This window comes from Lethenteron reissneri, chromosome 27 (genome assembly GCF_015708825.2).
Source record: "Lethenteron reissneri isolate LAM-NWPU_2019-01 chromosome 27, ASM1570882v1, whole genome shotgun sequence".
NCBI classification, from domain to species: domain Eukaryota; kingdom Metazoa; phylum Chordata; class Hyperoartia; order Petromyzontiformes; family Petromyzontidae; genus Lethenteron; species Lethenteron reissneri.
Genome location: NC_083805.1, coordinates 18943214 through 18967077, shown reverse-complemented (window position 1 = coordinate 18967077; position 23864 = coordinate 18943214). Strand labels below are relative to the sequence as shown.

At 47.7% G+C, this 23864-nt stretch overlaps 1 protein-coding gene across 1 annotated transcript in view; it reads left to right on the top strand.

The window, feature by feature from the left end:
* The first annotated feature begins 3627 nt into the window (after positions 1-3627).
* The window catches only part of LOC133348538 (collectin-10-like), a 33905-nt gene continuing 13668 nt past the window's right edge, over positions 3628-23864 (top strand). The window contains exons 1-4 of the mRNA XM_061561405.1: positions 3628-3894; positions 5114-5185; positions 11428-11520; positions 12606-12807. Coding sequence (XP_061417389.1) covers positions 3747-3894; positions 5114-5185; positions 11428-11520; positions 12606-12807 — 515 coding nt within the window. The 5' untranslated portion in view covers positions 3628-3746. The remainder of the gene's footprint in view (positions 3895-5113; positions 5186-11427; positions 11521-12605; positions 12808-23864) is intronic.

Genomic DNA, 23864 nt, shown 5'->3' with positions numbered 1-23864 from the left:
GAGGGACATTTGATGAATTACCAGAGTGAAGGGGTTACGAGCCAGAGAGATTTTATTTTGGTGAGGAGGAAGCACCTGCAAGGAGTGAAGAACTGCAAAGTGATCCCTGGAGAGTGTGTGACTTGACAACATAGACTACTGGTGGCAGATTGCATAGTGAAAAGAGTTAGGAAGAGGGAGGTGAGGCAAAAGAACTGTAGCAGGGTGAAGTGGTGGCGACTAAATAATGAGAAAGAAACTTCCACACACAAGCTATGGAAATTTTTAAAATCGTAAGGCGTAGGGGGATCGTGAATTACATATGGGAACAACTGGTGAGTGGAATATTGAAAGCAGCAGGTCGTACAGTGGGAGTGAGAAAATAAAGACAGACATAACAGACGAAAAGATGGTGGTAGAGTAATGAAGTGCAAAAAACAGCTAGAGAAAAAGGCCAAGTTAAATAAGTGGCAGAACACGAGAAAGAAGGACCATCTGGATGAATACCTGACAGCAAGAAGAGCGTGGTAGCAATTGCAAAACAACAGCATTTGCACAACTCTACCAGAAGCTTGACAGCAAAGAAGGCGAGAAGATGCTATACTGTTTGGCAAGAGCCATAGAGAGTAAGACCAGGCACTTTGACCATGTCAATCTCATTAATAACAGTGAATGACGACCAATTTTGGATGAGATAAAGGTTAGATAGAAATGGAAAGAGTACTTTAAGACGTTTCTGAATGTGGAAATCCCAAGACGCAAAATGGTTGAGGGAGATCAATATGAGATTCTAATTTATGTGTTTAATTTAACGGGAGAAACGGGTGTTCAAACATTGATGGGGCTGTTTGGGAAAATCTCGATGGAGAAGAAAATGCCGGATGCGTGGAGAGAGAGAGAGAGTACTATGGTTCCCATCTTTAAAGAGAAAAATGATGTACAAGAGTATGGGAACTACAGAGGAATAGCATTGATGAGTCACACCATGAAACTCTGGGAAATTATCATAGAAAAGAGACTCATAAAGATGGTGTATATTGGCAAGAGTCAGTTTGGATTCAGACCATAGTGGTTTCAATCTTTGGACTGAAAGTAATGATGGAGAAGTTTATATGGTGTTTATTGATGTAGAGAAAGCGTACAGCAGGGTGCCTCGAGAGCTCATCTGGTGGTGTATGATAAGAATAGGTATTATTGATGTATATGTCCGACTGATTCAGGATATGAAGGAGGAAAAATGCACGTGCGAAACAGTTGTGCAGTGTCTTAGAGCTTTCAAATCAAAGCGGGGGTGAAGCAAGGTTCTGCCCTGAGCCCTTCCTGTTCATTCTGGTGCTGGGCACAGTAACGAGAGATATTCAGAGGGAGCCCCACTGGTGTATGCTGTTTGCAGACGACATTGTGCTATGCGATGAAAGCAGAGGGGTAGTGGAAGATGATTTCAGATATGGGTTTAATAATATTGAAGGGAGTTGGTTGAGGATTAGTCGGACAAAGACTGATTATACGGTGCCAAATTTCAGTGGAAATCATACAGGAGAATTGTAAATTGGAAGTGAACAGTTGATAAGATGAACGAGTTCAATTACCTGGCTGAAACGATGTGTGCTGATGGATCACTAGAAGGAGAGATGAGAACAAGGGCTGGATGGCTGAAATGGCGAGAGATGACTGGTGTGGTGTGTGATAAGAGGGTCCCAGTTTGGTTGAAGGTAAAAGTGTACAATACTGTGGTGAGGCCGGTGCTGTTGCATGGGGCCGAGTGCTGGGGCCCAAGAAAGAGGGAGGACCAAGCTATGGCAGTCACAGAGATGAGGATGTTGCTGATTTAACAAGGAAGGACAGGGTGAGAAATGAAGAAGTGAGAGGAAGACTCAATGTGGTAGAAATCACAGAGAAGATAATATAGAAAAGGCTGTTGTGGTTCGGTCATGTGGAGAGACTACAGGAAAAGTATGTGGACCAGAAGGTGCAAGTGATGTAAGTGGAAGGAAATAAATAAGGAGGAAGGCAGAAGACGAGGTGGGGCGATGTGGTGCGATCGGCCATGGTGGCCCGAGGAGCAGAAAGAGAGATGGCGCCGGACAGGGCTGCTTGGAGAAGGTTGGCAACGACAGCGGATCCCACATGAGTGGGACAAACGTGTGGAAGAAGAATAGTTTTAGTTTTTTCTTGAAACTCTGTAATGTTATGTTAAATAGTTAACTTAACGCGCTTTGCACTAACATATTTCCACATATTTATACACTTTTACATATTATATACGCAATTATTTCTACTAAATTATAAACGTAATAATTATGTAATATAATTATATTTGCCATGTAATTATTATTATGATTATTGTATTTCGTTGTGAGATGCAATTGGCATGAATGACGCAAAATAAAATGTAATCAATTATATGAGCCACATCTAGACATTCAGTGGGTTTTTATTAGCTACATATAGACATCCTGATGTAAGCGACGTAAAACTGTGAACATTTTCTTATTTGACCAGGTAAGGCCCGCTGAGCTCTGCACCGCTTTATCAGAAGTGACCTTGCTGTCACAAATGATAGCTCAAGAAAGTTGCTTATCAAATGGAAATTTATAGCAGCAGCCAAAAACTTCATCATATTGACATATTGACATAATATTGACGGGAAAAACAGTCAACGCGACATATCTTACCTTTTTAAATAAAGTGCAGTATGTATTGTTTTCTCATTGTATAGACAGGTCTATGATTATGGGTGCAGCATAAATGTAATGATGGTGCTCTGAGTAGTCGTACAATTGTGCCGGAAAGACGCAACACCGCGTGTTTTTAAGCAAAAGAAAATGTTTAACTTGACTTGACTCGCCCAAGTTCTCGATTGATTTGTATCCCTCGTTCTACATGACAGCTTGATTTCAACCGTGAGCAGGGGCACGAAAGAAGGACCTCAACATCTGCTTTGCATCCCTCAACGGTGTTCCCTTCCTCCGTCGTTAACCTCACAAGAATGCGGGCGCTCATTGCCTTCATGCAAAATAAGTAAAAAGAGCTGCCAACATGCAAAATCCATGACGAGAAACTTCGATTGACCTAACTTTAACAAATTATATCTACCATCACGATGTGGACATTTATAGCGGCCAAACACTATAAAGGCCAAACACTATAAAGGCGTGATGTTGATTCTGCATGTGGAACTGTCAGCGGGACTCGAACTTGGGTCTCTGCCGCGTTCCTAGCGCAGCCCAGGGCCCTAACCGCTGAGCCATCGCCCCGTGCAACGACCACACACACACAGCGCCACATCTCAAGGTGCGGGGTTTAATTTTGCTTTCTTTTTTCAACAGCAATCATATAAAATGCGTTTTTTTCTTTTTATGTTTGTCTCTTTTTGCCCTCATCGCGCGAGATAAATAAAAATCTCGAGGTGTGACTGAATTTGCATGAATCGGCCGCCTTTATGAAAATCATTACAAATTTAACCCCTCCCCTCGCCCCGCCATGGAAAATTATTCAAATTGATTCAAATATTTTGACTATAAAAAACGTAGCACGCGCCATCGGATTGTCATCACTGGAGAAGCGGCCGTTGTGGAACACGAAAGAGCGCCTCCGATTAGCGCAATTGGGTACGTACGGTGCGAAAGATGTTCACCTTACACACATAGACATATTTACGGAGAGATAATCCCCATGGCCCGCGCAGTGCGTAGGGAGAGGGGAAACTTGTCGGGTGATGATGGGTTTTTGTTCTTCTCGGCAGTCACAGATTTGACTCTGGAGAGATGACGATGGCAATCCTCGTCCGACTCGCCGCCGCCATCCTCTTCGGCTTCGTGGCTGCCACCGGAGCCCTCTCCTCCGTGGGCCCGCTGGAAAAGGCCAACAAGAAACTCTGCTCCGACAAGTACATCGTGGTGCCAACCATTACAGGTTAAACTAAACTATATTTTTGTTTAAGCAGGTAAGGCTCACTGAACTATACAGCTCTTTTTCATAAACGACCTGGCTATCAAAAATGATTGCTCAACGTGGACATGTATAGCAAATGAGTGCTCTAAACGCGTGATTGTGATTCTGAATGTCGAGCGAAACACCGGAGGACCCACAGAAAAATCCACGCGCCCATGGGCAGAACCCGCAAACTCCAAATATAGAGCAGGTGTCCGGGTCGGGATCGAATCCACGACCTCCTGTACACCAGAGGAGGTGGTTAACATCTCCGAGCCACCGTGGCAACGGGAGGCAAAAGGCAGAGGCACAAAGGAGTGTCTGAGATCCTTAATACGTGCGTACGGATGATGAACTCGTGTAGTGTATAGTGTATAGTAATGTAGTAATGTATGGTAGTGTAGTGCATAGTAGTGCAGTGTACAGTCGTGTAGTGTACAGTAATGCAGTGCATAGTGTATTATAAAGTAATGTAGTGTATAGTAATGTAATATATAGTAAATATTGACTTAAAGCTTTTGTGACTGCAAATCAAAATAGATAGGTTCAAATAATTATTTCATTTTCTATGAACCTATCTACGTGATTCTTTGGGTCTTTCGGTACGTGACTTTACCAAAAGACCTAAAGAATATAGTGCATAGTAGTTCAGTATATAGTAGTGTATAATGCAGTATATAGTGTAGTGTTTAGTGTAGTGTATATTAGGGTAGTATATAATAGTGTACTGTATAATGTAGTGGACAGTGGAGCGTATCGTAGTGTAGTGTATAGTGTATGTATTTTGAACTTCTTTTGCACGGTACGTCGCCGACCGGGCTAATCGGAGGGGCGGGGGAAGGACAATAAAATAAACACGACGTCTCCCCAAAATGTGTCCATGGGGAGCGGTAGTGCAGTGGTTAGCGCCTTGTGTTACGAACCTGGCAAACCGAGTTCCATTCTCGCTCATAGCCAATACCAGTGACGAACATCTGAATCGGTCTTGGGTCTCCCCTAGGTCGGTTCAGCCTAAAACGAGTACCTGCTGCGGTGTGTAGTAAACATCGCCAATGGGGAGACAAAGGCGGCCAGGCATGGTACTGGCAAACCACCCCCTTGTGTGCCGTGCCAGCCATCATGGTTTCTGTTACTCGCTAACAGCACTTGCCCCAACAGTTTGTTAAGGCTACATGGGGGATCTTTGTCTTTGTTCGTCTAGGTGTGGCTGGAGAGAAAGGAGACCAAGGAATTCCTGGGATACCTGGGGTGCAAGGCCCGCCTGGACCACCTGGTAGGACAATCCCACCGAGTTGTCTGTATTTACATATGGAGTGCCTTCACTCACATAGCTTACAAAACAGTGAAACAGAACAGAATGACTTTAGATGGTAGGAGCGTGCAAGGGATGAAATATGATGGTGGGCGTGCAGGATTTGGGTAGGGGAGGGACGGGAAGGAGTGGAGGTGGCGAGGATGGGGGAGAGAATGGGCAGTGTAGAAGAGGTAAGGCTAGAGAGAGGAACAGCACGAGGTTAAGGAGGGGGCAATGTTGAGTCTCTGGGTAGTGTTGAGTATATGGGCAGTGTTGGATCTAGGGGCAGTGCTGAGACTACACGTGGCACTGTACCAAACCGAAGCTTCCAGCGCTCCTGTATTGATAGCAAAATTAAAATACATATACATGTGTAGGGGGTTACTCGGCACTCACCACCCTGTTGGCTGGTAGCTCCTCCTTCTCGTCAATAGGGGGCGGAAGCGCTATCGCGCCAGTTTTAATGACCATTGCCCAAAGGGCCAACGACAATCCATGGGAAGCGGATCCTGGGACACATTCCCTGGACCCCGAAAGGGGGGACCGGGGGATAATGCACCTTCCAGAAAGTTCTGGAAGGGAGGTGTGGCTAGGGTGGAGCAAGCCACGAACCAGTATATAAGCCGGACCTCTCAAGGGTCTGGCTCAGTCATCTCCAAGACGAAGACTGAAGACCTGGGCTGAAGTTAGGACCCTGGACCCCAAGCTCTGCCGTCCTTCTAAGGGCCGGAGCTCAGTGAGGCAAATGGTCAGGACCCGAAGACCTGGTACGGTCGGGTCAGCATAGCCTCTCCTAGGACCCCAGTCAGAGGACGGAAGGTTACCGGGATTCCCAGTGCTAGGGTCCGTGCAGTCCGGAGGCCATACCTCTCCAGGTATCGGGTTAAGGGGCCGCTACCCCTTTGTGTTAGGGACCTTGTATAATAGAACCAAAAAAATATCGTGTTGCCTCACAAGAAGTTCCCCGTCAATTATTACCCACTGTACATGCATAATCCCAGCCGTTCTTAATCCACTGAGCTGAAAAGGCTTCATTCGCTCAGCCATGATTCTCATGTATTTTATTTAACGTACATTTAAGCAATTACGTGCATTTATAAACGCGCCAATTCTTATAACCCAGGTTATACCGAGTGTGCAGTCTTCATACATCGCAAGCTCTGTCTGGCATGTTCAATATCTGTGAAGAGTTTCGAACATCGTGCAGTGGCAGTGAGTTACAGGCCGATAGACCACTGAGTAGGTGAGTGGGCGGGTTGAGTAGGTGAGTGAGTGTGTAGGTGATTTCCAGGCAGATGGACTGCTAAGTAGGAGAGTGGGTGAGTAGGTGAGTGAGTGGTAACGTGAGTCAGTGAGTGAGTGAGTGGGTCGGTGAGTAGGTGAGTGAGTGGGAACGTGAGTAGTTGAGTGGGTGGGTGAGTAGGTGAGTGGGTGGGCGAGTAGCTGAGTAGGTGGATGAGTAGGTGAGCCAGTAAGTGAGTAGGTGAGTAGGTGAGTGGGTGGGTGAGTAGGTGAGTCAGTAGGTGAGTAGGTGAGTGAGTGAGTGTGTGGGTAGGTGAGTTCATCCAGCTGTCCTTGATGCCGACTTCCGGTCCCAGTTCTCATGCAGGTGCTTATTTTGATGCGCGTCCTTGTGACAGATGTGACTGATTTACAAAATGTAAAGGTGGTAGTTTTCAATCCTTGTCGAGGGTTTAATTAAATCAGGCATCCACATCCCATCTACAGCTGATTAAATTAAAACCTACAATGTGAGCACGTGGCTCAGACGTCAGAGTGCTGAGCTGGCATCACTAGGGATATGCGTTCAAATCCAGTTAGCTACGTAAACTGGGTGCTCGAATGTAGTGAATCAATTGGTTTTAGCCCAATTTCGAATCTTCTGCTTTGGTATGGCTGCTGATGTGTATGCGGAGCAACAACTACAATTCAACATTCAGGTTGTCAAGTCGGACAACTGCATCAGGAGCAGCGGATTGCTTCCCTGTGATGTCTCCATCATATATGTGGATCGGACATTGTATGTTGTATTGGTCTGTTCTGGATACCCACAGTCGCACACTGGAGAATGTTAAATTTTTCATTTGTGCATCAGGTGTCCGCATCTGCAATGGTTTTTGCATACATAGCTTAGGCTGGGTCATGAGCCCCGTGGAAAACCAAACCCAGGGATCTTCTGCGTTGTTTGTGAGTTATTTTGAACTCCATTAATCTCTCCAAGCTTCATCGGGGTTGAACTAGCATTGTTGAAAGTTAAGTGCATGGGTTCAAAGGTGCTTGCTTAACTTCAAGCAATGACGTGGGACGTTATTGAGATCCTTAAGAATGGAAAGGTGACTGTTTTCCTAGATTCGCACGATTTATCGGCGGGTTGCAGCGTTGCGGCGGATGGGTGGGGGAGAGATGTGTCATAGTACGGGCAGCCAGGGTGTTGGGGTCATCTTGAGGGTTCCAGTGATAAACTACATCAACAAGTCGAGTGTGACTGCTTCTGCTCCATACTGCTGCCGAGTATTCAGCTACGGAGTGCACAAAGGCCATAATTGATGTCCGTAGTAATGGTGCTGACGCTCCCTAGCTTATGCTTGCCAGTTTCTTAGCCAATTTGACCCTTTTATGGTCTTGGCGACTACCGTTTTGCAGGTGGTCATGGATTGTTAGTGTGTGGTCCAGCTTCACTCCGGGAGAGGTTAGAGTGGGGTAGTGTCGCACAGTGTTGCCACAGAAGGTCACTGTCAGACTGTGTTTGGCGATCTTATTATCAAGATGAAATCCATCTTGATGAGAGGTGATTATGTCTTAGTTCAGAGTAAGATTCGATATCGTTAAAAGTGGCTGTTTGAGTTGCCAGGGCAAAGCCATCCGTATTTTAAAATTTGCGTCATCTGCTTGGTAACATGTCACTAGTGTAGAGGTGTTACGGAGGGAAAACAAACACACTGGGCGTGGTTATGCCCGTACGCCGAGAGGTGCTTACATCCACGTCTGCACCGTTTAGCCTGGGGGGCTAACACGGCGCTGGGATCCCCCACGGCCCCACCCCTCAGTGGGGGAGTTGCTATATAAGGCGGTGAGCCGGAGGGCTCGGGGTTCAGTGTTCAGCCTTAACCAGCGAAGCAAGAAGACCTGCTAGATAGGCCCTGGGACTCCCCTGGATCGCTGTCCTTCTCAGGACCGACCAGGGCAAGCCAGTGGCGTGGCCCCAAGAGCCCAGAGCCGATGCTCTTGTAAGAGCCGGTCTGGGGACTCAGGGTGCCGTAATCCCAGCTTAACCAGAGATGGGTTAGCTAGCCTCCCCTAGCCCTGCAGTGGAGGACCTAGGAGTAGGCTAGCTGTGACATAGATTGTAGATCTCCCTGTTAGACGGGTGAAGGGGCCGATACCTCTTCGAGTGTTGTAAATCTCGGCCTGTTATGTACTTTGTGCTTAATAAATAAGTGTGCCTCCAACTACGTCGTCCAAGTTTCCTGGAACCTACTACACTAGTGTAGACACTGAAGAGAGTTGGTGTGAGTACTGAACCTTGTGGCAATCTATTGTTGAGGAACCAGCGTGAGCTGGCTTTGTCACCCAAATAAGCACGCAGTTGCCTATTTATCAGCATTGTCCATATCAGGCATATTGTTTCATGGCAATAAATGGTCCTTGCGAGCTTCAACATCAAATCCTTAATTCAGATTGTGCCGTAGGCTGATGGCAAGTTCACAAAGGCTGTGCCGGTCTTTGATTTCTTTTGGAATTGGGCCTCGATGTGCATCACAAAGACCAAGACTTTGTCACAGTAGCTATGTCCAGGCCGGAATCTCGCTTGTTCTTCAGTGATGACCGGCTCAACGAGGAGACTGATTCGCCACAGGATGATACGTTCCAAGAGTTTATAGGTCATGCAACAGACACGATAATGGCCTATAGATTCCCGGGTCATCAATTGGCTTTCCCGTTTTGGGTATTGCAATCACCATTGCCTTACAACATGTTTTTGGCATGCATCCAGTTTGAATGCTTTTGGTATTCATGTTTTCCAGCCTTTGGTGTGCTCCAGGGCCTAAGTGATGAAGGAATTCTGGGGGAATACCATCTCTTCCAGCAGCCTTACCTTTCGTAATTTCAGGCAGACCTTCCCTCACTTCCTCTGTGGTGATGGTGGTAGGGTCTTGTGAAGAAATTGAGGGCAATGTCTGATGTAATTTACGATGGATCTCTTGCTTGAAGTTTTCTTGAGCGGTCCTGTTCTGTTTGCCACTAGTTTGGAGGCTATATATTTGGGCAGGACTCTTCCGGTCTGGTATTCTTTTAGCAGCTCCCAGATGTCACAGTAGGGCCCAGGCATGCTAGCTGTGTGTGAAGTCTCTAGCAGGCCCTTCCAACCTGTGGACTGCTCGATTTGATGTACTGTTGGAGTTGGTCCTGCGTCTCTTTTGTCCAGCAGGGAGTGGATTCATTCCAGATGCAGCTGCAGTAAGGAGGTCAACAAAAAGGTGATACCATTCTGGTGTCGTTGGAATTCGACTCACTACTCTTTTATACACCATCCTCACATTAGTGCCGGTTAGTTTTGACCAGGTTCCACCTTGGTAATCGTTTTGACAGAATTATGGAGATTTCGATGTCCATGTGGTTGATGATGGGCCTATTTTGACTTTTGGGGAGACAGGATTTAAATCGCATTGCCAGCAAGCAGAGTGGAAAGTTGTTTGCTGCTTGGGATCGAAAATCATGTGCAGATCTTCGGCAGACATCCAGTCGGTGAGGTCTCCACCGTCGGCGCGATTTACTGCATGGTCCCACATAGTATAGGGGCTGTTAAAGTCGCCAATGTATAGGGCTGGAATTGGTGCACTTGGGAGCGCTGACTTTAGCCATTTTAAGTAATTGGGTCAGGGCTTTGTACACGTTGGTGATGTGCAGTTACTCTATCTTGATGCTGGTTGTGTAGGTGGCATATTTTTCAGTTGTTGGGAAGGCATAGCACGCTGTGATGGTGTTCTTCACGGATGTGGCCAAGCCATATTTCGGGTGGTAATGGCTCGTCGTGAGGTTGTATCCATGGATTTGGTAGCAAATGGCATGTAGGGGGTATTCAAGACGTGGTTTTCTTGGAGCGTCAGTACATAAATGTTACGTGGGTGTTCATTATGTTAGCTAGATACTCGTACTTCGCCCAGGAGATGTCCCAGGGCCTACGTGGCATGCTGTTTGGCCCTGAAGAGGGCCGTTGGCTTGGCTTGTGTTGTTGCTCTAGAGACTGGAGAGATCGATGATCGAGGTTCAGTCGCCATGTCAATGGCATTCGTCGTGATTTCTCACTCAACTGAGTGGACCGTGTGAAGGCTGCCATCTTCCACTCCAAATGATTGCATACCACGAAAAACCCATCACAATAGATTGGTTCTTAATTCAGATAATAATAATAAAATGAAAGTTATGCATGCAATGAACAGTATTCTTTGTTGCAGGGCCATTAGGGAAAGTTTTGCTTTAAGGGAACTGAGAAATAGCTCTGCGATGCATGCTTCTACAGGCCTTTTGAAAGATAATAAGTGGATCGTTTCTATCTCGGTGCTGTGACGCTGATAGCGTGATCATCAAGTGGAGTGCGACGCGTAATCCGATGCCATTACTTTAATGAGTTACTGTTCGGAATCCGATGAGCTATAAAGCTATTTTTCACACATGTCCAGTTGGGGCGGGTAAGAATGTTATAACGCAGCTGCCAGAGTGCTTACACGCAACACCGTTTCGCAAGCACATCACACACATGCTCTCTTGTCTTCATATTGGCGACAAGTCAAGTACCAATTCGACTATATGATCTTGCTGATGACCTACACCGCTTTTTACGGGTTAGCCCCACACTATCTGCAGGAACTCATCCACGTTGATTCTCAAACGAAGTCCCTGAGACCTTCGGATCGAACTTCTTCTAAGGACTTTGAGATCAAGGCACTCTTCCTGGAGTGATGGGGCGTTTGCCAATGTGCAGCTCCCAGGCTTTGGAACGATTTGCTATTGCTCCGAACATAATCAGTATCGTTAGATGTATTTTGAAGTCTGTCTTGAAAACCAACCTCTTCAAACTGGCCTAGTTCTGGCTGTTTACCCTGCAGGTTCTCTTCATTTCCTGCTTTCTATACACGGCGGCGCATTGAAATATGTGCATGTAAATGCACCTTTAAAAAATAAAAAGGAAATTACTGAAGCGGCATGCGTTTCTTTACCAGGAGCCCCGTGCAACTGCAACTTCAATGCACAGTTCGCCTCACTCCAGTCGCAGATCGACTCACTCAAGGGAACCAGGCAGCACCTGCCAAAAAGTGAGTGAGAGGTAACGCAGTCGATGAACGGGTAAATGCGCACCCCTGCAAAGTCTTCCCTGCCCCCCCTCTCCCCCGGTGTGGAGAAATATAAACTATTGTTTACAGCGATTTTGATTCATAATTAACCAACATGTAGCGTGGGAGGTTAGATCGCGCAGCTGTAATGTCACAATTGACATTGTCACGATTGACCCTATAATGTCGCAATTGACACGACAATCCAATCCAAACTAATTATGAATCATAATAGTGATCGTAGAAGCCTATATATGTATATACAAATTTTTACGGAACTTTGCCTTCCACTGCTGGGTGAAAACTTCTGTTACACCCCATATTGGCTATGGTGCTTGGTAGGCCATACTTTACCACCACGATTCAAGAGGACATATAACATTGGAAACGATAACTGCCAAGTTACTGACACTGGCCAACAACAAAAATACACGGTTGAATTCGTGGCGTTATGATCAATTAATACAAATCTAACATACCCTTGGGTCAGGCAACGATTTTCAGATGTGTTTAAACAATTACCGACGATGGTTAACGATGAAAGCCGCAGAACAAGATGCCGGCAATTGATGGTGACACGACTCTTGGCGGCATCACGTCACAGGCATTGACGTCATCGATTCGCTACGCAGGAAGGGTTTTTGGCGACGTTGCTTTCGACTCTGCTTAGTTTTGCATTCAAGTTGCTGTGGGGAATCATTTGATCAATTCGGTACAATTTATTTTTTATTGGTATCAAATTGCCATACAATTTTTAAATCTTCTTTTGCGAAAATCTGTGACCCCTCATTACCAAAAAAATTAAAAAATTAAACTTGAACCGTTTGCGAAGAGCACCGTGTGGCATTACAAGGACAGTCGACAGTTAATGCGGACAATGGCCCTTTCTCCATAGCATATACGTTGAATGTTACAGACAGACGTACGAACAGAGTGTTACAAGTGATTTCCAGTTGCATGTCTTCTACACCGCTGACGTCTCTCTCTGCCCTCCTCCCCACCCCTCCTACACGACGGCGATGACGGAATCCTGGTTTCTCCTGGCCACTCTTCATGGTGACGCTCAGACAAGATCTACCGGCTGTTCACCAATCGATCCAACTATCACAGTGCCAGGCAGCAGTGCGCAAATCACGGCGGTGTCCTGGCCATGCCCAAGAACGCCATTCAGAATGCTAGAATCCAGCAGGTCGTTAGAGGCGACCGCGCTTTCATTGGCCTGAATGACATTCAGCTTGAAAATAATTTCGTGTTCTCGGATGGATCCAGGCTCGGGTCGTATAGAAACTTTGCTCCGGGTGAACCCAATAGTTGGGGTGGCGATGAGGACTGTGTGAATATATATCCCGATGGCAAGTGGAATGACATTGGTTGTCATATGCAACTTCATTTCATTTGTGAATTCCCCGCTTAAGACGTCAGGCGCTCGCGCGTGGGACAAATCCACGGTGATGGCGTAACAAGTGTGAGATACGTTGTAGATCATCGTCCTTACCACCACCATCATCATTATCATCATTGGTTATTCATAGATTTTCCTCCTAAAAAAAAGCTAGCTTCTAACAGTCCGATCTAACACCGGCACTCATATCCACCGTGAACATCCTTTCCATGAGTGTTCCATCCTTCGGCTGCCGATACGTTTTTTGACTCGACAACCGGGGCAATCAACACTTCTGGTAACAGCGTGTTTCCAGCATCGCCAGGGGGTTAACAGGAGCTCAGATCTCGAGCGATTACTCACTAGAGATCACATCCAGCATCATCAGGTGGTCAACAGGAGCTTAGATCTCGAGTTAAAACACTTTCTGGTCTGGGTCATGAGAAGGGTACACGACGACCCAATCCAAAAGCCTAATTATGAATCATAATATTGGTAGCAAATCATTTTTTTAAAATTAGCGCAGTGTACATTAATGATAACGCTTGTGCACGTGTGCTACTCAACGTATCTATTCGAATCCCGTCACCGTGGAATTGCCTCCAATGATGTTGTGAAATTCACACAGGCCTCGAAAAAGTTGACGGATATATCTCTGCAATTGAAGACGAATCTAATGGCATGTTATTAGACAAGATTTACACGTGATTTTCATTTATAATTGCATTACAATGCTTTTGGGTGACTTTGTGATCAAGAGGTAAATCTGTAATCCTACAATAAAATTACATAATCAAAACGTTATCCCCCGTTATACAGTGTGTGCAGACGTTTGTGTGTGCATGTGTGTGGATGTGGGGCGTGGTGGCGCAGTGGTTAGCGTACTGCACTACGAACCCGGCCGAGACCCCAGTTCTATTCCCGCTCACGCCCACCAACACCAGTGACGATTATCTGAACCGGTCATGGGCCTCCTCTCGGTCAATTTCGCTGTCCTTAGTTTTTTTTAAAGAACCCTTATAAACAGACATCACAGAGCTACTTCTGAGATCTCTTCAAACAACCACAGTTCCACACAGTCCATGGGCCAGTAGCAGAATTGGTACCCCTCGAGGGTAGTAGCAAAACGTTAGTCGTAACTGGGTTATTTGTGTACTCCATAAGAGCGAATCACTTGATAATCCACTAATGTCGTGGTTATCGGATAATCCAATAGTATTGGCCACAACAATGACATTTTAACTGCTAAACTATGCCGCATCAGTTCTTTCAGATAAGTGAAATGTCTGGTCTGCAGGGCTCATAGACTAAGTGGGCAGAAACGCTTTTCCACAGACCCTGCCATTGACAGTCACGTTCGATGCATGAGTCAAACCGAATATTTTAATTCTCAGACTTTGAATTTGGTCAAATTCAGTACAAAATCAACGTTTATGTTTTCTTTTTTGCTGCAGAGTCCATTGGTGATCGGACTGGGATCATCAACTTACTGCACGTGAATAGCGGGATTAATCAAAGACAGCTGAGACTTGGATTTGAACCGCGGCTCTCAACGATGCTAGCATCAGCTCTCTTATCTCTGAAACACCTGTCCACCAATTCCATGTCCACATTAAATAATCTTCAACGTAATATGTACACCTCCACTCATCAAGCATTATCTATTTCGCATCTTCCCATGCGGCGTACACATTATTTTACATAATCTTCGACCACGTAGTTCGAGAAGCCTTCCATGCCGGTACCAGTGGAATATCTATCTGTTACAGAACAATAGAAGGATAAACGATGCCCGGGTGTGGTCAAAGGATGGCATCCAAATGGTTAACCATATTATATGTACGCTGATGATCTGGTAGTTGCTGCTCAATCTAATAATGAGTTTGAGGTTCTGCTGCTGAACCTGGAGCATGCCACTAAGAGGTGGGGCATTACCATCAGTCTCTCAAGAATTAAGCACCTATGACGGGGAACGTTCCTGATGAATGGGAAGGCGAAAACATAGTGACACATACACACATACAGTGACACAGAAACAAAGACAAAGATCCCCCACATAACCTTATCGAGCAACTATGAAGGCCGGCAAGGCACACAAGGAAATGCGTGGCAAGCACACCGCCCGCCCTTGTCGCCCCAGTGGCGATGTTTTACACATCACAACAGCAGGTACTCATTTGGTGTTGGTGGCCGTGAGTGGGAATCGAACTGGGTCTCTGTCGGGTCAGTAGCGCAGCGCGCTCACCACTACAATACCACTCCCCAACTTCACGACGACCACCACTACCACGATGTCTCTTCCGCCCAGTGCTGATCTCGAGTCGATAATCATCTTGAGTACGAGTGCCAACAAACATTAGATTGACGTCATGCCAACCAGCCAGATTATAATCATCTCAGCTGATGCTGAGTCATTGTGAAACATAGACAGGCTACGCGCTGGGTTTTTTCTCTTCCTCCTCTTCTTCTCAGCCAACGGTCGCGTTGCATGATGAGTTCGCCTGACCGGGTTTTCCTCTTGCCTGCACTCCCAGTCTGTCCCTCTTTCATTTTTAATTTCATTCATGAAATTTATTTAACCACGATCACCACGGCTCTATCGCCCACTGCCGATCTTTAGTCGATAGTCATCTTGAGTCCTAGTGTCGACAAAAATCAATATTTTGTGGTCCACACGGATCATGCGACCCTGCAGTATGTTGTGAGTTGATAAACCATCTGGACAGCTATCGCGTTGGTAGGAGGTTCTGCAGGATTACTCCTTCACAATCACCGACAGAAAGGGGTTGCGCCACTGTAACGCAGATGCTTTGTCGTGGTTGCCGCCAAAGGGCCAGTATGCGTGTTTTACTGGGGCCGGGCATTGTAAACCGGTAGGTGATGCAGTGCCTTGCACCATGGTAGCATTTGTGGACGCATCACCACCCGTAGTGACGGTCGCGTGCGACAATACCATCAGTCTTGCACTCGACGAGTGGGGGTGCCTCCAGGGGGGTCGAAAAATGTATTTCTTGCCGTCACCCTGGGGCCAGTCCGCTCCTGACCGCCAGGTGCAGGCGCTGTCCGAGGTATCGGTTGATATTCCACCTGGCTCGCAGATGCTTATTCCGTTGCGGTATCGGAAACCAGTGCCTGGAATCGAGGGTGCGGCGGGTGTGTTGTTGTCACCGTCCACTGCTATAACGGGTTGCTTGACGCTGGTCGGGGCACAGACGATTGTCCGTCTGGGTCAGCCTCCGTTTTTACAAGTGTTGAATGGGAGCGCGAATAATGTTGTTGTACCGGCCGGAACGGTTTTGGCTCACGCTACGACTGCTTTCACGGCCCATGACGAACGGGGCCGCCGGGGCCTTGTAGGGGGGGTCTCGGCCTCCACGGCACAGGATGATCGATGGATTGCCGAGTTGTGCTGGGAAAACGCGTCCTTGACTGGGGACCAACGGTCCGCGCTTCGCGCGCTGTTGGGGAGGTATTCCGACGTCTTTAGTTCGGACGATTTCGATTTGGGACGAACCTCCTTGCTCTCCCACCATATTGATACGGGGGATGCCGCTCCGATTCGGATGAACCCGCATCGGTTGAGTCCGACGGAGCGGGATCATGTTCGTGGTGCAGTGGAGGATATGCTGGCCGCTGACATTATTTCCCCGTCCAACAGTCCGTGGGGCGCCCCGGTGGTTCTTGTGAAGAAAAAGGATGGGAAATTGCGATTTTGTGTCGATTTTCGCAAGTTAAATAAGGTGTCGGTTGCGGACGCGTACCCCCTGCCGCGTATGGATGATTCCCTCGATGCCTTGTCTGGGGCGAATTTTTTTTTTACTCTTGATCTCTCATCGGGATTTTGGCAACTTCCCCTGGACGAGTCCTCGAGGGAAAAGACGGCTTTACATACGCCGCAGGGCTTATTTTAGTTTAATTGTCTCCCCATGGGCTTGAACGCCGCCCCCGCGACGTTCCAGCGGCTGATGGAGCTCGTGTTAACAGGTCTGCAGTGGGAGACGTGTTTGATATATTTAGATGATGTTATCGTCTTCAGCCGCACGTTTGAGGAACATCTGCGGAGATTGGATGCAGTGTTTGCTAGAATGCGTTCCGCCAATTTGAAATTTAAGCCCAAAAAGTGTCACCTGTTGCAACGATCCATGCGCTATTTGGGCCACATAGTCAGTTCGGACGGGGTGGCCACGGACCCGGAGAAGACGGCGTGCGTCCGAAACTGGCCGACTCTGGCCACAGTGGGGGACGTCCGTCGGTTCGTTGAGTTCGCTTCATATTACCGCAGGTTCGTTCCAAACTTTGCCACAATCGCTAGGCCGTTGCACCTCCTTACGGTTAAGGGCCGGAGGTTCAGCTGGGGACCGACGGAGGAGGCGGCGTTTCAAGGCCTACGCGATTGTTTAGCGTCGGCACCGACGTTGGACTATCCAGATTTTACTCGGCCTTTTATTCTGGATACTGACGCTAGTGACACCGGGATTGGGGCCGTTCTGTCCCAGTCTAAGGGCGGCGTTGAATGCGTGGTAGCTTACGGTAGCCGCATGTTGTCTCCGGCGGAGACCCGCTACTGCCTTACTCGCCACGAACTATTGGCTATTGTGCATTTTCTTTGCCAATATTGGCCGAATCTGTACGGTCGAACGTTTATTGTGCACACGGACCATGCGGCTTTGTAATATGCCCTGAGGGTTTACCAACCATCTGGCCAATTGGCACGATGGTTGGAAACCCTGCAGGAATTTTCCTTCGAGATTCAGTATCGTAAAGGGTCGTGTCACGTGAACGCGGATGCATTCTCCAGATTGCCGCAGGGGTCCCCTTGCGCTTGTGCTTCGGGCACGAATAGGTGTACGCGGGTTCAGCAAACCCCCTCGGCCTGTTATGTCCGCTGTGGAGGTGCCTGAGGCTCCCGTGTGCCCGGAACCGGCTGATGGGGTTTTGAACTTGCCGCGTTCGGTATTGGTTCGCGAGCAATTGCTCGATGAGTCGCTGGGGGCCTTGCGGGGTCGGGCTGCGAAGGAGACAGGTGGACCACTGTCCGATGGGACTCCGGGAGCTGCTCTCCGGGATGGTTTGTTGATGTGGAGGGAAGGGTTGCACGATCGCTGGCATCTTGTTGTGCCGTCGTCCTTGCGATATGAGTTGATTCGTACTCTGCACTCCGAGAAGTTGTTACATCTCGGGGTGCAGAAAACCTTGTTGACGTTGCAGCGGGACTATTTCTGGCACGGCATGAAGACTGATGTCGTCGGCCACATTCGGGCGTGCTCCGAATGTGCCCGGCGGAAGCCGCCTAAACACCCATATGTTCCAGCAGTGCAGTCCATACAGGTGTCTCGGATTAACGAGTTGGTGGCGTTGGATATTTTGGGGCCCTTTCCGCCGTCCACTCGGGGGAATACATTGTTGTTGGTCGGGGTGGAATATCTTTCCCGCTGGCCGATGGCCTGGCCCTTACCCGACCAGTCAGCGGCGTCTATCACGGACGCTTTCCTGTTTGGATACGTAATGGACAAAGGGGCGCCGGAAAGGTTGCTCATGGACCAAGGGCGGAATTTTCCTTCCAAACTATTGGCCGAGGTGTGTGCTGCACTGGGGACCAAGAAGGTTTGGACGTCTCCCTACCACCCGTAATCGGATGGGATGGTTGAACGGCTGAATCGGACCCTGTCGACCATGCTCTGTCATACGGTTAGCGAAAAACAGGCTGATTGGGATTTGCATATCCCTGGGGTGCTCTCCGCATACCGGATGACGCCTCATGCGTCGACGAGGTACTCACCTTTCTTTTTTATGTACGGCTGCGAGAATGTGCCGCCGGTGGAAGTGCAGCTGGGTACGGGGGCGAAGGGTCCTGTTAAGCCTCTCTCGGAGTATGTTCGGGACGCCGTTCATTGCGTGGCAGAGGCGCGGGAGGGGGCCCGATTGGCTACGGCCAAGACCCAGGCCCGGAACGAACGTTGCGCCCGGTGCTCGAATTGTGAGTCCCCCTGGCGAGTGGGGGACATGGCCTGGCTGCACTGCCCGCAGGTACCGGTGGGGACCTCCCCTAAGTTGCACAAACCGTGGCAGGGGCCGGTTGTGCTTATTGAGGTTCCTAGTCCGCAGTCCGCATGTGTTCGGTTCGGATCGCGGCGCTGGTACGTTCATACATCTCGATTGAATCCCTACGTGGCCCCGCGGAAAAATGCGTCATCTCCTAATGTTGCCTTGCCGGTGTCTGTTGCGACCGACGCACCACTGACTTTGCCTGTTCAACCTGCAAGCGCGCCTGTCGTACCTTCTGTAGACGGACCGGCTGTAATCCAGCCGGACACAGTCATTCCTGCTGCAGGTGGGCCTACCACGGCGACGGGGACACTTGGCCCCGCTGCCCCTCCGACCCCGCCACGGGCGCAGCTGCAGGAAGCCCCGGCGACGGGCCTCTCTGGGGAACGGGACGCTGATATTGACAGGCCTCCAACAGCGGCGGGCGGTTTCGATCCCGCCGCTCCTAGAACCCTGTCAAGGTCATGGTCTGTGCGGGGGCCGCCCCCCGTGCGGGACGGGCCGGCGACCCGCACTAGTTATAAGTCCCTTCCCTTTCGTTAATTGTTGTTGTTATAATCTCCGTTTGTCTTGTGATTCCTGATTGTCATGTTGTTGCTCGCATTAGCATTATTTTTGTTCTGTTGCAGCCGGGGACGGCTGGGTTTTTCATCAGGGTGGGGGTCATGTAATGCGAGCAAGGACAGGGTGGGTGCTGTCTCCGTGCCACTCACACGGGCCGGAGTATTGGGGAGGCGGAGCCTGGTCGACTGAGCGTGTGGGAGGAGCCACTGCTCACCTCGGCTCCAATGGGAGTCGGGGTGAGTGGGGGCGGAGACAGGGGCAGTACGGGAAGGAGGAGTCAGGGTCACGTGAGAAGGAGGATATAGGGTGAGAGCCGGAAGAGATCTGGGAGTTGGAAGAGAGTGGAAATTGGGGGAAGCCACGTTGGGCAGAGGCGGAGCAGTGGCGCCATTTGCCACGTGGTCGGAGGCCACGGCACCGTCGGCCAGCGGTGTACGTGGGGTAGCCGGAGCTAGCGAGTGTGAGGAGCTAGCGGAGTCTGAGGAGCTAGCGAGTGTGAGGGGCTAGTGGAGTGTGAGGAGCTAGCGGGGTGTGCGGGGCACACGGAGCAGCGGTGTGGCTGTGGGGTGTGCGGGGCACACGGAGCAGCGGTGTGGCTGTGGGGTGTGCGGGGCACACGGAGCAGTGGTGTGGCTGCGAGGTGTGCGGGGCACATGAAGCGTGCGCGGGGTGCACGGGAGAAGAAGCGCTGCGTCCCACCAAAGATGCCGCGGGGTGTGAGACAAGAACCCAATAAAGGACGAACGGAGACCTACATCGCCTGAAAGAGTCCTTTATTACACCTACATGACTTTACCGAAAGAACCAAAGAGTATTACCCTCCATATTTAGAAAGATCTGTTTAGAGTATTTGGCTGCGGAATTTTTCACGTGATAATCCGCTTCGTTGAGATGTCATTTGTGGCCAGATCGCTTCTGGAAAAAATCTTTATAGCTCAGTGGGACTTATCTGGTGAAATTAAAATAGTTTAGTTTATAGCTTTGATGTAACGAGACGTGCATCTACGTATCTACTTGGAGGGATTTGCACACATCCTCCTTCCATTCCTCTCGTAAAGCCTCAACTCTTCTCAATTGCCCGTTCTCTTCCCTCCCCTCACCCCGACAGTCGGTCCCACTTCTGAAAAAGAGCTACATAGCTGAGTGGGCCTTTGTTAATAAATAATAAATAGTTTAGTTTGTGAAATTTGATCCACACAGCATGGAGGATTGTTTCCCCATAATGCACTCCAAAAGCAAGTAAAGTTTGCTGCATGCCACTCAAACACATGTACAGGAAAACCTTGCCCAATGCTTTTGTCGAATGCGTGTTTCAGCTCTACACCGTTTACCTAATGAGGTCGGTTTTCCGGAACACGCAGGTGATGGTTCGGCTATGTGTGATTTTACGCTGCTAAGATTCTCATCTCCTCATAGAAGAGTACTGCATCCATTGGAAGGTGTGAATTGATCAACAGTGCGAACGATTTCTTTACATGTATGTTGTTGTGTATGTATGCTTTTTTGCATGGTAATATAACACTCTAAAAACATACAACGCAAATGTTTACATATTACCACATGCATCAAGCAGTCCGTTCACCGTTGATGTCATATGAACCCCTAGATGGAGAATCATTGAACGTTCAAGTGACAGTGTTAGGGGCGAGCATTGGGCGTGAATACTGTGGTACGGGAAGAGGAGTGGAGAGGAGGTTTTGCCTTGAGGTGAAATGGAAGAATAAAGAGTCTAAACACACAAACAATAAATGGAGGGCGACTCTGCATCATTTAGTACAATGACAAGTACAGAAATTATGTAGAATTAGTAAAACAAAGAGGGGTTGATGATTTTGAAGCCAGGAACGCAACCATATTTTCTCATGAGGTCTATTATTTGCCGAACGCGGCATTTTCCAGGAGGTCTGCGTGGTTCGTTTAATTGGAAAGACCTTGGAATTATCTAATTAAGTACAACATCAGATAACCACATTTTACGTGAATATGTTTTGTGTAGTATTGTTTTTATTTATTTAATTATTTGACCTGGATGATCCATTGAGAAGAAACATCTGTTTTGCAAGGGTGCTCAGGTGACCAGGGTAAGATGACAAACTCATGAGTCTTGACATCTGGATTTAAGACAGAGCCCTTGGATTAGAACCGACGCTCTCTTAGCAGTGCTAGTTCAGAACTCTGACCTCGGATGCATCCTGTGACCTCTTATGCAACGTTGTTTTAAGGTTGAGTCAAATCCAGGATTTTATGCCCATTGGACACTGAAAGTGAAAAGTCATAGGCAGGAGTTGAAGCCAGATGATCGCGGTTCTAGGTCCATTGTTCTGTCGTAAAATGTTGAACTTTTTTGGCACTGTACGTAGCCAACCGTACTAATCGGAGGTGTGTACAACTAAACACAATACATAACTACCTTCCTCTGCGTTAGTGTAAAAATCCACCCACTCATGAATATTAATGAAGGGGGTGGGCCTCATGTGGAGTGACGTCACGCACGGGACAGACAGACATTTCTGGGTGATTATAGTAGGTAATGGGGTTTTGGTCATCTACCCATCCTCCACCACTGGCTTTGTATGCACAGATTCGTAGAATTAACGTGAGGAGATACAGCAGTGGCTGTAGTGCACTATACGGGCAGTCCCTGACTTATGAATACAATTAGTTCCTGAGACCCATTCGTAAGTTGGGTATTTGTAAGTCGTGGACTGCCTGTACATAGTTCCAGTACTCTCTTTTTTATATTTCATTTATATATTTTTATGATATAATATCATGATCAAGATAAATTAGCATTATGTACTATGAATGGGAAACTAGAATATGTATTAATTGAAATAACTAATATTAAATATATGGGTAATTTTTGCCAGTATCAAAGTTTGAAAAATAAGAATAGGTTTTACTCTTTCTGGCAATAAAACAGGAGGCGTTAAAATGTTAAAACACAAAATAGAAACCTTTTGCAAGGAATCAAGTCAGCATTAACCTCACATTACTTGTGGTGAACATACAAACATGATCTGATCATATAAGCATTGTCTTTGAAACTGATGGGCCTACACCAGAGACAGCCTTCTTCATGGCCTTGTCTCACCACCCAGCGTTAGGCCAGAAAATAACGTCAAAAGGCGACCAGTACAAAGACAATGTAAGTATCAGATGATTTATAGCTTGAGTTAAGCACAATACTTGTGGTCAAAATGCACTGAGGCGCCTCTATTAGAGGAATGAAACAGTAAGACTTCTCCACAAATCTGGCTGTTGCTTAATGAAGCTAGTTGTAATTACTGGCGAAACGTCGTACTCAGATTGTAAATGTTGTGGCTTGACTTTCCAACACACCGGTGTGCTGTACTAGTGACGAATTGTCATGTTCTGTTTACGTGACAACCCTTACTAGTTGGCTGTGTCGGGTGGTGGCAGGTTTTAACAACACATTTATATATTTATGTGATCTAACCCAAAAACCTCTATTATAGTTGTTAATTAATATTACACTAGGGCACCACACCCCTTAGCTCAGTACACGTAGACCTCGCCAAACATTCCTGGGAAATGCAGTGTTGGGCAGAACCGCGTTCGAAAAGTAATAGACCTCATGGGAAAATTAGGGTTGCTTTCCTGGTTCAAAATGATCACCCCCTCCCTCTTTGTCATACCTAATTCGACACGATTTCTGTCCTTCGCATTGGACTAAAGGATGCTGATTGGCTCTCCATATATTGTGCATCATCATCATGATCCATGGGCATATAGCCCGGAAAAGGTGCACATGTCGTAATTTTTTCCACTTCCCTCTGTGTTGTGCCAATATGCTCTACTAGTGGCCACATCTTTCTGGCACCAATCTCTTATGTCGTCGTCAAGCCATTACTCTGAGTCTTTCTCTCTTTCCGGTTCCTTAAAGTTTTCCCAACGAGAAACTTAACATTTTCTTGTTGTTGTCCATATTACTACATATGTGTGCAAATAGTACCAGTTTCCTATTCATCACTGCTGCATCATCGGCTCTTCTTGTTGTTGTTTGTGTACACTATGTATCTTTAAATTCACCCCAACACAAACCCCCGGTCTCCATTCCTCTTCCTACACTGTCACTTGCACGTTAATAATTGCCCATAGAGGGGTCCATCAACGGGCCGTCGTGCGTGTTGAGTAGTGTGTTACGTTATCACGCAAGAAGAAACGCACACACACATACACACAACAACACACGTGGTAATACATTCTCACAATCGATCTATTCGCACCTTCCAACGGATGCAGGACTCTCACGGCACTGCTTTGTGATGTGGAGATGAGAATCTTAGTAGCAGCAAGCGTGTAGAGACAAAAC